Genomic DNA, 20,270 nt, shown 5'->3' with positions numbered 1-20,270 from the left:
GAGAATAATTATGTCCTGATTTGTATTTCATCATGTTTGTTTATGCACTTGCTAGAGAAATGGGTTGGGAATTAGACAAAACTTTCATACTGAAGAAATTTGTTTTGTAGGATTAAATCATCAACTTTTCCAAATTACTCATATTTACAGCACTTTCCTCTAACGTTGAGATTATGTGGATGAAAGATGACTTTTGACACCAAATGCCTCGTACTAATGTAGAGAATTATGTAAGGTGTAATTAAACCAGAATATACCATTTTCAAATGATGGGTGATAAACTATCCCTTATTTTTGTGAAAAACTAGCGAAACCTTCGGCGTTTTGAGCGCTAACAGTTTGATAATTGTGAGCCCTTCGAGTTTGACGTGTTCTCTTTGATTTCTCACCAATAACTGGAAATATTCACCTTTCCAATACCACATTGGAATATTTAAGCGCTTCTAAGTATACGCACTGAGTCTTCGTCTTGCTGGTAGACAACCATAACAACAAAATTGACTATAATAATACCAAGATTGAACCACTAAGCGACAGGTCTAGCTATCTCGATCAACTGCCCTCTTCCTAGTCGCTTCAACTGCGACAAAAACACATCCATTTTTTTGCAAACATAGGACTTGTGGATAAGTTACTGGATCCATGAGTAATTGCTTACTAAAACGGTCAAAAGTAACATTGCGATTTTACGTGTCTCTCAGGTTTTGTTCTTTGGTAGAATACATTCACATATCTCTAATATTTTCCTCGTTCTAGACTTTCGTCTCACATACTTCCTCTTCCAGTTGTCCCAAATTTTACATTTTAATCTATTAAATAGCATGCATAGTGAAGGTTTTCACTAGTGCTCATATTATAACTACAATGACGACTAGTAGAGGAAGTTTTAATTTATATGTTATTTATAAGCCAAAAATCCTCTTTCCTGGCAACAAGATCATAAGAAAGCTCAAGAAGACACCAGAAAATGTCTTCAGGTAATGTGTACAATATGGACGACTCAACATAAACGACGAAACTGGACTTCTCACTAAGTAATCAGGATCACACTTCTACCTTGATCCCTACTTCTAGTAAGACTATCAAGCAAAACAGAAATAGGGAAAAAGGGCGTTCTAAATTGCTAGCATTGCCAACTACTACTGAAGAGAAACAGCACAAAAACAATGATTGTACCGCGAACCCGTAGCCCGTTAAAACCAGTGACTTGACATTTGAATGTAATTTCTGAAGTGGTCGGGTTCACTGTTACTATGATACAGCAGTACCTAGGCAATACTGTGGGTTTGTGCTAAGTCACCCCTGTCCATAGTCCTGGTACACTTGCTCACAATGTAGAGAAAGAACACCAACAGAACTAATAAAAGAGGGAGGGACAAAGATGCTAGACAAAAGTTCCTGATTATGTTTGGTATCCCAGTGTCAGAGAGTAGCTTATTCGACAGTAGGGCGACCTGTAATAAAGAACAGTGGGATAAATAATGCACAATGATGTGAAAGAGTACCACTTTAGCTAAGCTATGCTGCCTGTATCATGGCCAACACGTAGAAAATGGTAAGTCCCCGCCACTGATGGTAACTTTAGATCCAGCACACGTTACAGAAAAATATCTGCTGTTATTCCAGTGACCATTGGTTGATTGATCTTTTCAAATCAGGGTTAGACATGAGAAACTGTGGGCCGTAAGAGATGTAGCCGAATCACTAAACACCTAAGAATCACCCAGAATGATGGTCCACGGAGCCTCTGAGCTAGTAAGTGGTAGTCGGGATGAAGCTCACAAGCACGATGTGCAACTGGCGTTGGCTACCACGCGGCACGAACCTTCACAGCACTACGATAATCGGCGTCTCCAGGCTGCCTCGTCAGTAACACCTCACGACCATTAAGTCTCGGCGTCTCATGGTTGTGAATTCCAGAAACCGAGGGGACTTAACTGAAGCCCTTCAGACTTGGTACAGCTCAAGAAGTGACCTCTCCAGTTACTTCAGATGTTGTGAAACTAGACCTAGATCGATAATATAACAACAGAAAAGCCCAATCAAACACCGTAGTGTCAGTCGACCATGATAAACAACCCACGGTACATGACACAAAGGCCACGGTCTCGCTAATGGAATATGCTCTACAGGCAAAAAAGCCTACAGCAACCAGTTCGCATGGAACTCGCCAGCACACTTGGAACAACAATTCGTTTAAAAACCAGAAGATAGATGCTGTTGTAGAGCACCAGGCGATAAGACAAACCAAGAGCCTCCACAGCAACGTAAGAGGACTAAGAGGGTAAACTAAGCCAAATCAGAGACATTTGCTTTCAGTTATGACTGAAGATCATAGTCCTCACTGAAACATGGCTATTATGCTACGTCACTGATGAAGAAGTGAGCTTGCAAGACATGATACTTTTCCGATACGATATGTTACACAAAACAGGTGGAGTGGTAATATACATTAACAGCAACATCAAAGCTGTGACAACACACAGCACTGAAATAACCGAGGTAGTATAATCGTGCTGATGGTGCTTCAATGTGAACGTCACAAAATGCTTGCTTTGAGGAGTGTTCCGGCTGGCCACAGGTACTAACATCCAAAATGATGAGATAATACAGACGGTACTAGACTTACCACACCTGGATTTTGACCAAATACTATGAGTTGGAGGCTTCAACACTTTATCCCTAAATATCAGTAAGCACGACACAACCCCTACAGGGCGGTTCCGTCAGCGGCTTGCCACAGCCATCAGGAGTTCGGGACTGACTAAATGTGTGGGTGGTGCCACGAGATGGGACAGAGACGGAAAACATTCAGACTTAGATGATTTACCAATAGATAATCCGCTTTTAGTTGGAGATCTTCATATCCGCTTCCCAATAGGAAATAGTGACCACGGTACAGTCATGCTTGACGTGATCACAAACGAAATACTTTGGAGGAACGAGAACGTTTCTTAGCTTATTTATTTGTCTCTTTATTAAAGCACATAAACATTGGTACAAGGAGGTACCAAACACAGACGTGCCACACAAATCATTCGATTTGTAAGGGGGCTGGAGTATTGCCCGGGCGCACAAACTAAAGCAAGTGGTTTTCTTAGAAGGCCACTCTTCCAGTCTTCGAACCAGAAGTCTAGTCCACAAGGCAGTGGAGCAACGAAAAAAGATGGAGCATCTAAAATACTAGCCTCAGTCATTCTCGGACGCTTGACAAAGACTCGTGAACTGCAAACACAAGAAAATATGGCTGGTTTCAGACCTAGTCGTGGCTGTATCGACCACATATTCACTATTCGTCAGGTTTTAGAACACAGACATGATAGTTTTTCTTGACCGAGAGGTTCTGTGGCAGTGTCTGTCATTAAAAGGTGTACCATAGAAGTGCATAAACCTTGTGAAGGCTCTTTACTCGAACACTACCAGTCGAGTGAGAGCTTATGGTGAACTGTCATCTGATTTCGCATCCTCAAGTGGTGTCCGACAGGGTTGTCCACTATCCCTATTTTTGTTCGATTCCATCATAGACCTAGAGCTGGGAATAACGTTCTCATCGACTGAATTTTCAGTAATCGATCTCCTACCAGGAGGTCCACTTATCGACTTAGAATACGCAGATGACAGTCCTGTTTGGTAAAGTTGCTGATAAAATGCAGTCTTTTGATAGTACTGCACAACAATGTCAGGATGTTTGGGATGCGTTCCTCTCCCTGTAAATGCAAGTTGGTGCTTCAGAACTGACCTGCGTCAACACCTGAACTAAGGATTGAGAGTGAAGTGGTTGAATGCGTCGACAACCTCACTTAACTTGGAAGTATGACTAGCCCTAATGGGTTGGTGTCTGACGAAATCTCAGCACGGATTCAAAAAGCTCGTTTGGCTTTTGCCATCTTACGTCACATATGGGGAAGGTGAGATATCCGTCTACCAATTAAGGGACGAGTATACTGTGCAGCAGTTCGCTCTGTTCTACTTTATGACTGCGAAACGTGGCCATTAGGAGCAGGAGATATTCGTAAGTTACCAGTATTTGACCACAGATGCCTTAGAAATATTGCTCGCATCTTCTGGGATCTTCAGGTAAGTAATAGTGAGGTTAGACGCAGGGTGTTAGGGAGTGATGGTAAATCAGTTGATGTTGTTTTTGGTTAGGCCACGTGTTACGTATGTCTGAACACCGATTACCACAGTGCGCAATGCTGACTAGTGTTGGGAATAGTTGGAAGAAAGTTGGGGGCGGCCAAACCAAAATGTGGCACCAGTCCTTGAAGTCACTAACTTTTGGTTTGAGTCATGTTGATACATGCAGACTACTTGGTTGGGGCCCGCGTGACTATCGTAACCAATAGTTGTAGACTTTGGGTGACATGGCTCGGACTCGATCACAGTGACGTAGGTGTATACACTATTCGTCTTCCCTTAAACCGTGAGATTGAAATTGCTTCATACCTTTCTTTCTACGAACTAATTCTTTCTCTCTGTATCATATCTTTATATGAATTTGGTGTTCAACTTTTGATAATGGTGTGGCAACTTGGACCGACGCATAAATGTGCCTGGTCCTACGTTGTAGCTGACTGTTGGTTGTTTTTTCTTTTATATCATTTTATGTACTTTACATTCCATATCTCTTTGTTATTGTGTGGCGCATAAGTATTTGGTGTCCCCTTGAACTAATGCTTACCTGTTCGGATAAATAAATAAACATCATGTGTGAACAACTTGGCGCAATCATCCCAGACTTGTTCCTAACACTTTAAAACGTAAGCACGTCCTTACCTAGAATTCCACGATGTAGTAGCGCCCCACTTCTTCAAGAGACATAAATCTCTTGACGAAGTACAAAGATGGACAGTCATGTTTGTGGTAGGGCTATAACATATATATTACGACAGATTCTAGTACCTGAGATTATTCTCACTGGGCTACAAGAAGATAAGAGGGAATCTTATAGTGGTATACATATGAATTACGTCGTGCCCCCAAATGCCCTGGTACGGCCGAGAGTGGAGAGAGTCCGCTCTCTCTCGAAATGCTTTCACATGGCCACGCGTATATAGCCTCTGCCAGGGAAGTCCTACTCACTGTCGTCTCGTGGCCGGGGGTGTTGTTTACGAAATTGAGAGGAGGAAAAGCGAATGTCCGGCGCTTTAACCGGGTTGGTGGACACGGCGAGTCCACCTAGGGGAGTAGGAAAACCCTGATTCCGAACCGATGGTGCACATGGGCTCTAGTATCCTGAGGGAACAATTGGCGTATGATTCAATCGTTGGTCACCTGCTACCATAGGACTGCATCTCCTCACGATGCTCTACTGCCTTGTGGATCAAACCTTTAGGACAAAGGCTCCGGGTGTAGCCCCCTAAGAAAACCACCTGCTTCAGTTTGGGCACCTGGGCAGTATCACAGCCCTCACACAAACCAAATGAGAGTTGTGCGGCGCATATATATCTGTGCCCCTTCGAAGTACATCGAACCACCCGATGACAGGATATTACCAGGACATCATCACGCTTCTCCAGGCAACATTCGCAGGATTGCAAATCAAATTTTCTTCCAGCCGAAATGAACACAGCCCCCTTAGTGGATAGATTCAACAGGAGACTTGACAAAAACGCACTCACTTATGGATTACCATCCTCCTCTTCAAGCGGCACTGTCTGATACATGTCTCATAAATTACCACGGTTATCATGACCGCATAACCCGTAACTACTTACTACTTCTCCTATGATCATCTGTGTTTCTCTCCTGTAATTTCAGTTCCATTTTCTTACACATCAATTATTAAAACTATTTATTTATTCGTGAAATAATCACCTCTTAATACTCGAGTTACCAACCAACCTCCTGACCGGTGACTTGATGGTTGCTGGTATCCAGAAACCCCACCACCCTGAGTCAAACGCTTTCACTTAACTACAAGATAAACAAAACCACAAATAAATATCACAGTGACTAGAATTAGTGGTTAAGTGGCTGGAATACCACTCATTGGACATAACCGAATTCCTGGGACCGTACCAAAACAAAAAACGAGCACAAAGAAATCAACTAATTTATCCAAGTTTGTGGCAACGATATTGGATAGCAGACTGGGATCTACCTCATTCTGACTGACAGGAATTGTATGAAATTCCCAAACATGGGCGAAACTATAATTTATGTTTGGAGCAATTAAATTTATGATATTAGGTCTTGGATGTTGGCGGGAGGTTAGTTCATTTATTTGGCTAGATATCATTTTGACATCAGAGCTGATGTCAGTTCGTGATGGTAACATTAAATCCAACTCTTAATCCTAATAATCAACCGTAAATCCTAACTCTAACTCCTCACACTAACCTATAACTCTCATTTAACCCAAGTAAGTTGGTGGATATTCCAAAGTTATTTTAGCATCACTCAAAGGTCGTTCATAAATAGTCTCACCAAGCGCATACATACATACAACTCAATTGTTGGCTGAAATAAAGAGCGTGGTCTCGTTTGAAATTTCGGACAAGCAACCGCGATTAGAAATATATCAGTAGCACGTCGATTAACAAAACAAAGCCACTTTCACGTTAATATACTTATTACCCAGTGAAATAATAGAAGCCCTCAACTTTACACCATAATGATCAAAAAAGAAATTTTTCGAACCACACAACCGGAATGATTTATATATGTATACATGCGCTCTATTGCACTGGCTTCTAAACTATACCATAGATTCCGCAAACTGAAGGAAAAATTAAATATGTATGAAAAAAACAATTATTCAGTCACATTTATCAATAGATTATTTACCGAATTCGGGCACAACCAACCAAAAATTGAAATCCAACACTTGTGTGCAGAACGCGCCACTTCAAGGGAGAAGACACAAAAGATGTTGAGTGTACAATAACCAATTTTCTAAAGCAATATTTTTATCTTTGCAAACTATATACTGAGAGTTTTCCACTACCTGTCAACTTAATTTTTCACCTGTTTTTTACGTCATTTTGTTTGGATGAGAACAATGTAGGTGACCACTGCATACAAGTTCGTTGGTTATAGGTTTGTAGCGTCCAACTAGATAAGTTCGCTGTAATTGACTCAAAAGTAAATCCTCTGACAATCACAACCGACCAATCAGGTTGCATACAATGTGTTTACGGTTCAACAGAGTCTTAACATTCAACTTCAGTGGGTCATTTTTGAACACGAAGATCTTGCAGATTGACAGCAGCATAAAAAGATCTCATTTATGCCAATATAAGGAGTTACTCAATTATTAGGTTTGATATATTGGTGTGAATTTATCTTTGATCTTTCCTTTAAAGGGATTTTTCTAACTTCACCAATTTTGTAAGTTACAAGTTTTGTTAAAGTGTTCACAAAGTGACATAGTATGGAGCTATCGAAAATGAAGGTTACTGTAATGAGATAGGAAGAAAGAAGATGAGGTCTGTTTTATCTTTGTTTTAGAAAGTGTCACATAGCCAGGTCATGTAGGTAGTGCTTAAAGTGTGACAATGAAAACTGAAAAACTCAACATCACACATTTTTACATAGTGATGGTACTAGTAACCATGTAGTTAATTTAGCCTGAAATTGGAACTCATCGAAGGTTCATTTGAATGTTATTCCCGTTAAACCTTATGCTGTCAAAGGAACTTTGGAAAATCACGTCCTTCTGGATAGTGTTTTTGATACTTCACTGGAAGGCGAAGCATTAGTCAATCGGATGTCGAATCTAAAGAAGCCTTGATAGACATAACGCCAGTGAATGTCACTACTGTCTATAAATGTTTGGAAGTAAATCTACAGCTAGGTCCTTCAAATGACGGTGGGGCTGTAGATCGCCAACATAGATGACCTGTGTGAAACGATTGGGAGCCTATGCGAGTTTCGTGCCTGTGAGTACCCTTCGTCCTTCCGACAGAAGAAACCAGACTAGTAGTGAATAGGTTTTTATTTTTAAATCTTGAGAGGTGGTATATTGGGTACCAATTTGGTATTATTTGACAGTTGAGAGACCTATAATCCTCGAGAGATCGACAATCACTTTCATTTTTTCTTGAGACTATATGTAAAGGAGATGCCCATTGGCCATCAGACGGACAGATAGTACCCAGCTGTAGCATGTAGTCGAATTCGGCCCGAGTTATTTTAAGCTCATCCAGTGATAGTCTACTAGACCTAGAAACACAAGTGCGCTTTCAGTTTTGACTGTATTACTTATCTTTCACTTAATTTTGGAAGAATGAGGATTCTTCTTAGCTAGGTCTGGAGATTCTGCGAGTATATCCTGGGATTTCGCAGTTGCTATTAGAGGAGTTTGCATCAAATTTAGACAAGTGATGTGGCTTTCTTTGTTTTGTATGTACCTTGAAGTTTCTTTCGGTGTCAAAAGTCTTTTTGTGTTGACTGAAAATGCATATCTCTAAAATGTCCATTCCCATGATTGCTAGATATAAATCGGCTACGGTGAAAACCCAGGGGAATTTCTTCCCAAAACATAGGTTCAGCGTCAACGTATTCTGTGGAAAGCCGTGATTTTAGTTTTGTTGTCGGCTTGAAGTATAACTGGGGAAGTTTCTCGACCCAGCTCAGTTTTATTCAGAGGAATGATATTAAGATCAGCACCGGTATCCACCAAAACTTTCAAGCCTGAATTTCTGTCTCTAGAATCAAACAAGTGACTGTTAAGGCACCTCTCCTTAGTTGTCGCGAGCTGAAGAGGAGTTAGCCGTTCCCCATATCCTCGGGAGTCTGTTTCGGCCAGGCCTATGGCCGACTGTGCTTGGTTGAGTTGACAACCGAATTCCGGTGATACTAACAGGTTCGCTGGACTTTTTTGGACTGTTCTGTATCTTGAATCTAGGTCTCTGTGGTGGCCTGTTATGTTTCTGTGATCCGTTTGCATTTTGGTAGCAACCTCTGTGAGACTTTCAACAATCACAACGAGTTCCGTTGTGACCTGGTCTTATAATTATTCTTCTTTTTGTGTATGATTTAACGTAAGTGATGTGATTGGGAGACCTCTTTTCGTTAGTGTACCTGCAAAACTCTCTGAGTGAGGTTTCAGGGCCTTGTACATCAAAACGGTGTTGGATTTAGCATGGTAGAGCTTGTATCCTTCTTTGTTTTAGAACCACTTCACCCACTGTGTTGTCACCCACCAAGAATTGGAGGTGACGTAAAAACTGTGATGATGACATTTCACCTATTGTTTCTCCATGGATAAGTCTTCGAACTCTTTTATTGTCTGATAGAGGTAAACTGTTCACTTTCTCTAGTCCTAAAATGGTGTATGGTTGTGGTGTTGGGGGACTTAAAATCAAGTCACGAACTTCTTTGACTACTGAAGGAGAGAGGACAGAGCATAAATCTCGACAGCGAATTTCCTCAGGTTTGATATTGTGCCTCATGAAACGATGCTCTAGTTAGGTAAATCACAACTCGATCAAATTCTCGGAGTTGGACTGCCGTAGTCACAACAGTGATTATCTCTAACGGCGACAAATCGCATTCATCCTCCGAACTTTCTGTTTGGATTGAGTCTGACATGTAGATTATATTTACCAAACAACCCTGCTTGGGATGCTTACTGTGAACCAGTAAATGTTGTGACTTGTAGATCATGCCTGTAAAAATGGCGTGTACCTGCCGTTGCAGAAATATATTATTATTATGTGGTATATGACCAATGCAGCAATATTATAAGAACGGGGTGAAATGATGACTACAATCGAAATTAAATCTACGTTCAAAATAGAGCTATCAGTTTTGAGCCCATATAAAAGTCACACCGATTGTACCTAACTTGGATTGCCCTTTCGTCGTATTCAGGTACCATGGCTACTTTGGTAGCCATACAAAGCAAGCGACGTTGTTATGGAAATATATTAGTATGAATAGGTACAAGGAACATAGTGCGACCACTCCGAATTGGCCAGTTCATGAAGCGCAATTAACTGATGCGTGTTGGTTGTCCTTGATCTTGACGAGGATCATTGAACCAATTGATATTTAGTGACCTGACAAGGGATGATTTAGCTAGGGCTGTGCCTTTTCACTGACCCTACAGGTCTACACATATCAATAAAGCCCTATCGACCAAATGTTCAGAACCTCTAACCTGATAACAGTTGGAAAGTTGGAATGATTTAATGGATAAAGGTTTTCCAAGGTCCTGAAGCAATCGAGTGTGAGTCCTGACTCCAGACTAACACTAAGTTATGGAACAATGTTTGAGAGATGGATAGCACCTGTTTGTTAAGCTTATGAAACTCAATTGGATGACTAGTAGTTTTAAAAGAACAAATAAACCAGTGGATCTATTTGATTGATGGCATTGTTCTCCAACTCGCTACTTGTTACGAGTTTCGGAAGAATTGTATAATTGTAGAATCATGATCTAACTCAATATTGGTAATACTCTAATAATAGACCTTATCTAGAAATTGTGGATTTGTCATGGTGTGATTACCTAGTCTATAGGAACTTACATGGGAGTCCCATCATTGTCCACACTGACTAGTCGTATCGTAAGAACCAGCAAAAAGCTTCTCGTCAAAATAAAGTCCTGAACAACATAACTCTGAAAAGAAACAATGGACTCTTTGAATCAGTCCAATTCCTAGACACTAAGAAATACTTTGATAAGGTACTACAAGAAGGGCCTCTCGTCAAACTAAAGTCCTTCGAGATCAACAACCCACAATATTCATGGGTTGCCTCATTCTTAACAGAATGTAAACAAATGGTAAAGTACAATGACTCTCTCTCATCAACAAGACCCATAACTGGTGGACTCATCCAGGGGATTATATTAGGTCCACTCTCGTTTCTTATGCATACAAATGATAAATGTAACACCAAAATATTTGGGAGACCATACTTATACGCTGATGATCTCGAAATAGTATACAGCTTTAGGCCTAAAATTCTAAGTGAAATTGGATCCCAGATTCAAAGTGACTTAAATAACCTAACTATCTGAAGCGAAAAATTGCAATTACCATCTAACCTCAACCAGTGTGGGATCATGCACTATGGAAAACATCCCTATTAACTACAACTTCACTTAAATAAATTTAGGGTTCAAACAATGAAATCAGTCCACGATCTAGGTATCCATTACACAGGGAGCCTAAAATGTGAAGAACATGCCTCCTCTATTATTTCTAATTCCAGACGGTTAATTGGTTTCATAATGAAAATTTCCTTGACAACAGATGCTAGGTTTACTATTTACAAAGTATGTATATGACCCTCCCTTGACTACTGCTCTTTTATCTTCTCAAACATGAATACCACAGGTAAGAGAAGAAGATACCCAAAGACGCTTCACACGCTGATTGCTACGATGTGACTCCACTCTCAACTACACAGACAAGTGTAGGCACCTCCCCTTAGAACCTATATGGTACCGTCGGCTGAGGAACAATCTAGTATTTCTTTACAAAGCAATATATGGACTCACGGTCTACCTCCTGCCCAACCATGATCCATGGTCCAGTCTACACACTGAGAAACAACACATATACACTGCTCTCAGTAAAACACCGAAAACCAATGAGTTGTAAGTTTTTACATTGCGTTATGGTTTATTATGGAATAGGTTGCCAATACCTATCCGCAATTGTGACACTATCACCAAGTCCAGAAGACTAATAACACTGTTACTTGGCACTGACGAGCTTCATCAACTATTCCCTGAACTTCTGCACACCAATAAGACACTATTATGGACCGCCTAATATTTAGACCGATAATGAATATGACGGACCCCATTGTCATTTATGTGGATATAGTCAAATGGTAGAACACATGAATTACCCTCTCCCATTACTCATTGATCAGTAGTCGGGCCCTTATGCTCCTAACGCTCACTTTTAGATTCTGAATCTATCTAATGGTTAAAATTGCGTTATTCCTCCCAAGTGTCATGTTATCTTTTTCCATTACAAGTACACACATAACTCACTAATCGCATGGATGCTGATCAGCTACGGCGATTATAAGAGGCTCATAATGTCCTAAATTCTTGTGAGTCCTTCAATTTTTTGTTTCCTTATTCTGAAAATTTTACAATTCCCAACTCTCGCATATTCTTTGATCCGCTATTTATCCTCAACATCTGTAGATCACATATAATCTGATCTGTGTATTATGACTTGTACCATTGCTCACCCTTTTTTACATCCCCTCCATATAAGCCACCGAAAACATGTGTGAAATGAGTGGCTTCGTCCTGCGCCATCATTAATGCCTCGGACGTTCCACAGTGGTATAAAGTCACGGTTTATAGAAGCTCTCAAATTTGCGTGGATTTACTCACGACTATCAGTCACATGTTGTAACGCGACCTCCATAAAGGGAACCAAATGTCACATTGACAATACGAGTCTTACTAATATTAGTGACATTCATATGTGAGACGCGTTATTCCCCATAATCCTCTGATCAATGTGCCTTATAAAATATCAACCTAACTGAGAAACCCATTGCACTGAAAACTGTATCTCCTGTAATAATTTGATCTTGCCTGTAAACCGACACTCCTCGTGTAACAGATTGTTATTTGAGAATGAAATATCACTACTTACCATTACTAATACATTCTAACGTCCAGCACTTTTGAAGAACACATTTGGGTCGAAGATTGGACAACATATTTAGTGCGTGTGTGAAGATAAGTTATACAGCATTATCACGTCTGAGAGTCTGAGCCATGGCATCCGATTGAATTAATGAATGTTCACGCGTTCACCATTGTTGTCTCTCTCTCCGTGTCAAATGTGTGAAAGTGAATCTTCTCAGTAATTATGTGTTCAGCTTCGAAGACCGTGTAGTTAGGAACCCGTACCACCACATGATCATGAGTATTATGATTTAAATAAGTTTCTCAAAAATCATTCTGTTATAATTTACTTAGTATTGTTTGTTTGGATCTTCCCATTGATGTTTTTAGGACTGAAACTGGTCAGTCTCTAATTGGCATATGTGCATACTGTGCGTATTGCCTCGACTTCACCCCATTGCACAAGCAAGTCGCTATCAGGACTCAGTGACCGAGTAGATAACGCGATGGCGTTTGAAGCGAAAGGTGCTGGGTTCGAGTCCCAGAGTGAACATCAACTATCAGATGCAGGTACATCCAGCTGACGAGTCCCAAATAGGACGAAACGCGCGTCCTGGATTCCACTGCTAGCCACTATCCATCTTTGCTTATCATTCTGTTATATCCTAGTGGAGATTAAATTACGGGTAACCCCTGAGAACTATTAATGGGCCAATATTATATATATATTCTCTCACTGTATAACTATTGAGTAACTAGATTATGTATATCTATACTCCTCCTACTACAAGATTTGTTTTGACCTATAGACTATTATTATACGATTTACTATTCTGAAATAAAGCCCCGTTTATTAAAACAGTCTTCCACGTTCACTACCACTTTTTGGCTTTATCTTGTACTAAGGTTATTTCATATTTTGTGGTGTGATGCAGTCTGTTTGTCTGTTATGTAAACGAAGTATGTTTGGAATAAAGGATTCGCATGGTGGAGGCTGTCTCTAGCGTTCTGGACTCAACAGGAAGGAGTAGGAGGTAAAAGAAGCAATAAGGATACTGGTCTGCTCATACCGGCCGAACATCACTGGTTTGATACAGTACCAAAACTGTGTAAGTCGTGTTTCGATTGGCGAATAAATCACATGACAATTAGCCGATCTTAGAGTCACAGCACATTCTGTCGAGGACAAGTGAGATTTAGAAATGATTAGATGTTTCTTTGGCTTTGTGCCTTTGGTTCAAGTTGGCTTTGTGGATAACAATAATGCTGCTGAAGTGAAATTAGACCCTAAATTATCTGTTAGTAGCGGTTTTGGACCTTTAGCGCATTTACTGCGGAAGTGAGTTAAGATAAAACTGCGATTTCAAAGGGATCAATCTGGAGTGGAACTTATTTCATATTCTGAATGAGTCTCATATAGACTATGTTGATAGACGTAGTTCACAAATATTTTTGTGGTTTGTTAAATCATCCGTACCGCCAGAAAAAATGAGTTTGAGAAATTCAGTTAATTATGGACAAGGTTATTATGGTGGTGGTGTTGGTTCTTAACCACACGATCTTTAAAGCCGAGCATATGATTACCGAGAAAAGCTATATTCACTATGTAACACTTAGAGGAGGTCAAAAAGTTTTGAACAAAGGAACAATTGTTCGGCATGGCATGGCTCGGCTTTGCAGGCTTTACCACGCTATGTACCTAATCCTTACTCACACTGAATTTATTACTTTTTCCCCAGCTCCAGTGTGTTCTTCAGAAGTGCTAAACATTGTGTTATTGATTTTCACAATACGACGAGTAAGAATAGACAAGGATGTGACTTCCACACAAGATCTTACAGGTTGGTTGGTCACATCATAACAAGTCTACGTTTTCGGAGTTAGATCTAGTATTATAGTAGCCAAGATAAACGTACCGATACCGAACTGAACTATAGTCCCACAGGTTGATTACCTGTAATTTGCGAATGAAATTTGGGTACCAGAACTGGTTGCTTCTTCTTTCACATGTTGCACTAGGGCACATGTGATAACCGCATCAACTAGTTCCTATTCGGAGGAATTATCTGACGATTCAGTTCGCAGATTTCTCCAGTCCACCATGGGTGCACTAAAGTCCCCTAGGATTAGACATCGACCACCTCGTGACCAAGTGTTGGGACTGCTTAGCAGGACCTCATTTACCTCACAGCTTGGATTGCTATAGATCAAACCAAGCAGCAGCTCTTGTCCCTTGCATTTTAGGCGGCAGCTAACTAATTCATACGTCTCACTCTCATGGGATACACTGTTGATAATGGCGAATGGAATAGCATTCCTTATGAATAGAGATACCCCTTCCTTTACGCTTTTGTATTCTGTCGGCTCTTACTGATGTAAAACCCTCGAAATCAAGTTCTCTACTATCAATAGACTGAGTCAGCCAAGTTTCTGTGACTGTGATTATGTCTGACTTAGTCGATTCCATCTGTACACATAGTTCCGAGTGCTTTTTGAGCGCGCTCCAGGCATTGGTGCAACAGATCCGAAGCCTATTTAAGTGGCCTCGTGCTCCTCTGTTGAAGCCTCACAACCCGAAAATTTACAATTTTCAGGTCTTTTTCGCCAGCGTCTAATCTGAGCTGTAGTTCTTTTTCGGCTTCCCGTCTTTTTACACGGTCCGCCAGCGGTAAGTCCTTACGGAGAAAAACTCCTGAACCCTTTAATTTATGTCCGTTTTGTGAATTAAGGTCGCGTTCGTTTGAGGATTTAAATACTACTTTGAACAGTCTGGACTGATTAGGCTTCAAATTCGCCAGGCTACCCAGTCTACACACCTCTAGCAAGGTGACTCCGGAGATATTTTGGGGCATAACTTGGTTGAGTAGCTGTTTTATCAACACGATGTCATGCTCAAAACGAGCTTTCGGTTCTGAGCTTTCACTCTCCTTGATTCTATGAAAAATTACTAATCTTTCGCTGTGATCAGACTTCGGTTTCTCGACTACTTTGGTAGTGGCAGGATTCCCTTTTTCGTCCTTTTTTGCTTACGACCTGTACCCGTTCGTCGACGTTGTTTTGAGTAGTGACCACAGTCGCGTCAGACATACTATGGGATTCCGGAGGGTTGAGGACGACTTAGAATGTCAAATCGTGTTTCGCGCTGGAAACCGACTGAGCCTTGAGATTTCAGCTTCTGGAAGTTTCCTGCTAGGTACTATTTTGAAAAAAACGGGAGACAAAGGGAACTTCTTTTCCCGAGTTTTTGGCTGGGACAGACCTCTTTGGAGGCTGTCCTTCCTCCTTTGGACGATGTGAGTCAGCACTTTTCGAACTCACCTGTACTTGCCTCACATCAGTCTGCGTGTCGACAGATTGAGTTCTATAAATGAATGAGTTCTGACCGACGTGTCCCGACCGTGCTTGCCGAGCCACTTTTTCGCAGCATTGACCATTAAGATGGCCTCAGTTAACAGGCTATTTGCGTCCAGACAGCATTGTTGACATATCCATACACAAACATTCCCACTGAACCGTTTCAAAGCCGCAGGCGTTAGATTTGTGCAAACTTCGTGGTACCAGTTTTTGCACTCGTCTCACTGCATGCCTCTGTCAACGGGATATCGACAGCCTGAACGCTGCGTTTATTGCACTTTCCAGTCATTCGAGGTATTTTTTAATAGAAGGAACTAGACACGATAATACCCGAAGGAAAAAGTGATCTTTGACCAAAAAAGTGGAAAACTGGTGTTTGCTTCTATTGTTATTGAGTCGTAAGTTACGAGTGGACCAATCGACCGTTCTTCAATAAAAGACCAAAGCAAAATTTGTAAGTACCAGTAATGAGCCAACATAGTCTGAACCAGCTCTCCCACAATATTGAACTGCGACACAGCTTGGCAACAGAAATATTGCCGCATATGAAAAATGTCAATGGCCAGCGAACTTTAAAAGAGGGCCGTTTTGGACCACCCTTCACATCTAAAATTCCCCAACATGTTTGAGCGATCCTTATTTCAATTCAACAAACACCGTAGACTAACTGGGTTCGTCTGACAATCCGATCCTGAATATAATCCAAACACTCGGCATCTAGGATTGTTCCGTCTAAGAAAAAGCTCAATCGACTCAAGACGAAATTGCCAAGCCCTTTTATGCTGTCAATAGTCTTATAGCTTCTCATCGTGATCGTAGACGATTTAAAACCTGTCAAAGAAGCTAATTATGAAAGATGTCGATTTCCACACTAGTTTCTCCAACCTCATGCTTTCTGTCACAAAAAACCTTCAGGAAGCTCATCAAAAGGCACGTGTTAAGGGCAACTGTAGCTGGCCAATTAAACTTCCTGTCACACATCACTGAATCGATAACGATGGTTGATTGCTTCATTAATGCTGGCGAAGAAGTCAGCGTCCTTCCCACGGATAATGATCGCCCACAAAATGCAGTCTCCAACGCACAGACGAAAAATGAAAATCGATAGTCACGGTGAAAGTCACGCCTACGTTAACATGGGTTTACGCAAACTTATCGATTGGATTTTCGTTGGCACGGACACAACTATGCCAATCATTAGCGTGGACCTGCTACAAGCCGTAAAGTACTGGTTAACCCGGGTACGCGAAGGTCCGTAGACGGCAGTTATCTGTTAACGAGACTTCATGTTCTGGCTGTAGGTTATGCCTGGTCATGATTAAAACATAAAATTGATCCATACCTTCAACGGACACTCAACGGGTACCCTGGACTTCACAAAACACGACAAAAATTACCGATCGTAACCAACAGTCTTACACATCACGTAAACACTAAGGCTCACCTGTATTTCCAAAAAGGTCGCCGACTGGTCTGAGAAAAGCTAAGTTTGGTCAAGAACGAATTCGCACATGCGATGGTAATTTTCTGACCATTTAACAGCTCATGAGCATCTAATAAGTACATGCTCTCTAGAAAAAGCTGCATCGACTGACATCCAACAGGAGACTATCGATAATTCAACAAGGAAAGCACTCACCTTTGTTATCCTTTGCCGCATCCACGAACTGAGGGCGACCCTGAGAAGTATGAATGTCCCTCGAGAACCGACTTGGCTAAAGTGTATAATCAAGTTCCCGTGACCGCGGGTGACATTCTTATAACGGCTCTCATCACTCCCTTCAAATCCTATGCATCTTGCATATCACTTTTTGCCTAAGAAGTTCCTCACAAACTTGTAGTGGAAGGCTCTGTGTCAAACCCACATAGGTTATTAGAGCTTCTGGACACCTATTTATCCATTCTTCTCAAGCTACACCTTGACCTCGTCACCTATCTTCTTATTAATCGTGACTATTTTTATACGATCGTGTTTGCCTGCAATGCCTACTCTATTCATCACATATCTGTAATTTATTTTTGTTTGACTAAGCACATTAACTCGTGCTTGGTTAAATAGAGTTGGCTCGCTTACCTTCTCCACTGCGCGTCATTTTGTTTCGCTTCGTCGCTTTGATAGTCTGTCTAAATCAACAGGTGTATGATACATACGTATTCGAAATTCATTCATGTATTTGATGTGTTTTTATTCTGTCATTTACTTACGCCATTTAAGTCGAAGATTACATACGAGTGTAGCCGCTATGTGTGTTTCGATAAGCCATCACACGATATAACTAGAGTCAAATAAGTGGTCAGTAAAAAATTTCTAGAAATTCATTGGTGATGTTCTCAGAGATCTCGACTTTCTTTACATCTGTGTTAATGGATGGTTGATCCTGAATCTGGATAGACAACACAACCTCAAGCATCCGGACCTTGTTTTCCGACGACCTGAATAAATGGTATTACTCTCAACTTTTAGGAATGTCGTGTCGTAGCCGAATCCTTAGATCTTCTCGGACACACTATGTCCAAGGCATCCGCCTCTTGAAATGCAAATTGGCTGCCATTCCGGATTACACCGAAAGAGACCGCTGTCAAGCAATTACTTATGTCTAACAACCTGGCAAGTTTCTGTCAACGGTTCATGCCAAATTGCGCGCCTATCATGAGACCCTTAACAGACTCACTTCGTGTAAATGCAGAATTCATCGATTTGGACGACAGCGCGAGAAAAGCACTGTTCACAGTAAAAGATCTTATCAAAAAAGCGGTTGTGTTCCCACACCAGGACACCGAAGCATTCATTAGTATTGCAGTAGACACATCCGACTCGACAATAAGAGTAGTCTTACGACCATGGGTTAGCCAAATCTCACAACCTCTGGCATTATTCTCGAGATGGTTGCAGGACACTGAATCGAGGCACGGAAGTTTCGACAGGAGACCTCTAGATATATTCTGTGCTGTACAGCACTTTCAACACTATGGAAGGCCGAGAATTCACTCCGTTTACCTGCCGCGAACCTCTTACCATCTCAGCTCATCTTTAGACAAGCGATCCCCGCGAGAGCCTAGAATACCCGATTAAATTTCGCAGTTTACTTCAAATATACAACAAATTTATGTGCCAAATAATCTAGTTACAGACGTTTTGCATCGTATAACTTCCTTGAACGGTTTCAAGAGGATTCAGACTCCCAAATCCGCCTAGCTTCTTAAAGAAGACACTGATCTTCAGCATGAGCTGTCAACGGCAACCCCTAGATTATGAGGTCGAACACGTGGAAATAGGTGAGGAAACTATGGTGCATTTACAGGGGAGGGGGTCGTGTAATCTTGCCGAAACATCATCGACGTAGTGTCTTCAATACAATGTGCAAACTTCCTCGTCGAGTTAATGGTGCTACCATCAAGCTCACAGGAGAACGATTTTGCTGGTCTGATATGAATAAAGATGCATTACATGATTCTGAACAACCGCTTACCACACACAAACCAAAGGGTTGGTAGACAGCTTTCATCGATAGTTGAAAGCTTTACATTCGGATGCCAATGTATCAATATTTACCGTTAAGCAGGCACTCCTGTTACTCGGAATTCGTAATCCAGAAATGACCGACGTAAGATGCAGTGTAGCTAAAGTGGTTTACGGAACGACACTTCAACTTCCGGAAGAATTTGTGGTTAAGTCAACTTCTTCAGTGAACGTGGATCTAAACTCTTGCATAAGCAAGCTTATAAACGCGTTTCATTCAAGCGAACCTGCTTTTACTCGATTATAATTGACTGTTGTTTTCATTCAAACTATTTTGTGTGCGCGTTTTCGCATGTCGCGAACCATCACCCTACCCCTCGAAGCTGCATACGAAGTACCGTAAGAGTCCTTTAAAGTCCAAACCTTAGTGCTATGCCATTGGTAGGAACGGAACTTAAGATCTACGTCAACAGGCCAACATCTGATTTCTTAGGGGGAAACCCCTTTGTCGATGGTACCACCAAAACTTTCGAACGATAAGAAAATACCACGACTACGATGCAGTCCCTGAGAGTTAATGTCTACGCCGAAACATCCCTGGTATCTGACAACTAGCCTACAACATTACACGGTGGAAGTTCTGAGAGGTTCCCAGGGCACTTGGATGACAATCGTATGTTATACATGTTGGACATCGTATGTTAGACTATTCCTTATTATCTACTATCGCGCGTGCCACTGCTATTTGACCGTATTGTCAAATTTTGTTGCATCAAGAAACGAAAAACCGATTCATCTAAATTTGTCTATAGATAGATTTTGTTGAGTAAACAAATCAAAATATTTTCAATATGCCCACATATGTGTTTATATTATCCTCTATAAAATATCGGAATAAGG

General features: G+C 41.1%; 2 protein-coding genes across 2 annotated transcripts; both read right to left on the bottom strand.

Moving 5' to 3' along the window:
* Positions 1-8,497: 8,497 nt before the first annotated feature.
* Positions 8,498-8,893, bottom strand: Smp_097680 (hypothetical protein; the record flags this gene model as incomplete). The annotated part of the gene is made up of 1 exon (XM_018790893.1): positions 8,498-8,893. One exon carries the CDS (start codon positions 8,891-8,893, stop codon positions 8,498-8,500), a length of 396 nt encoding a protein of 131 aa, XP_018645907.1.
* Positions 8,894-9,083: 190 nt separating this feature from the next.
* On the bottom strand, positions 9,084-9,398 carry Smp_097670 (hypothetical protein; the record flags this gene model as incomplete). The annotated part of the gene is made up of 1 exon (XM_018790892.1): positions 9,084-9,398. One exon carries the CDS (start codon positions 9,396-9,398, stop codon positions 9,084-9,086), a length of 315 nt encoding a protein of 104 aa, XP_018645906.1.
* Between the last annotated feature and the right edge of the window lie 10,872 nt (positions 9,399-20,270).

This window comes from Schistosoma mansoni (assembly GCF_000237925.1).
Source record: "Schistosoma mansoni, WGS project CABG00000000 data, supercontig 0013, strain Puerto Rico, whole genome shotgun sequence".
NCBI classification, from domain to species: Eukaryota; Metazoa; Platyhelminthes; class Trematoda; order Strigeidida; family Schistosomatidae; genus Schistosoma; species Schistosoma mansoni.
The sequence above is the reverse complement of the archived record's forward strand: the minus strand, read 5'-3'. Positions and strand labels throughout refer to the sequence as shown.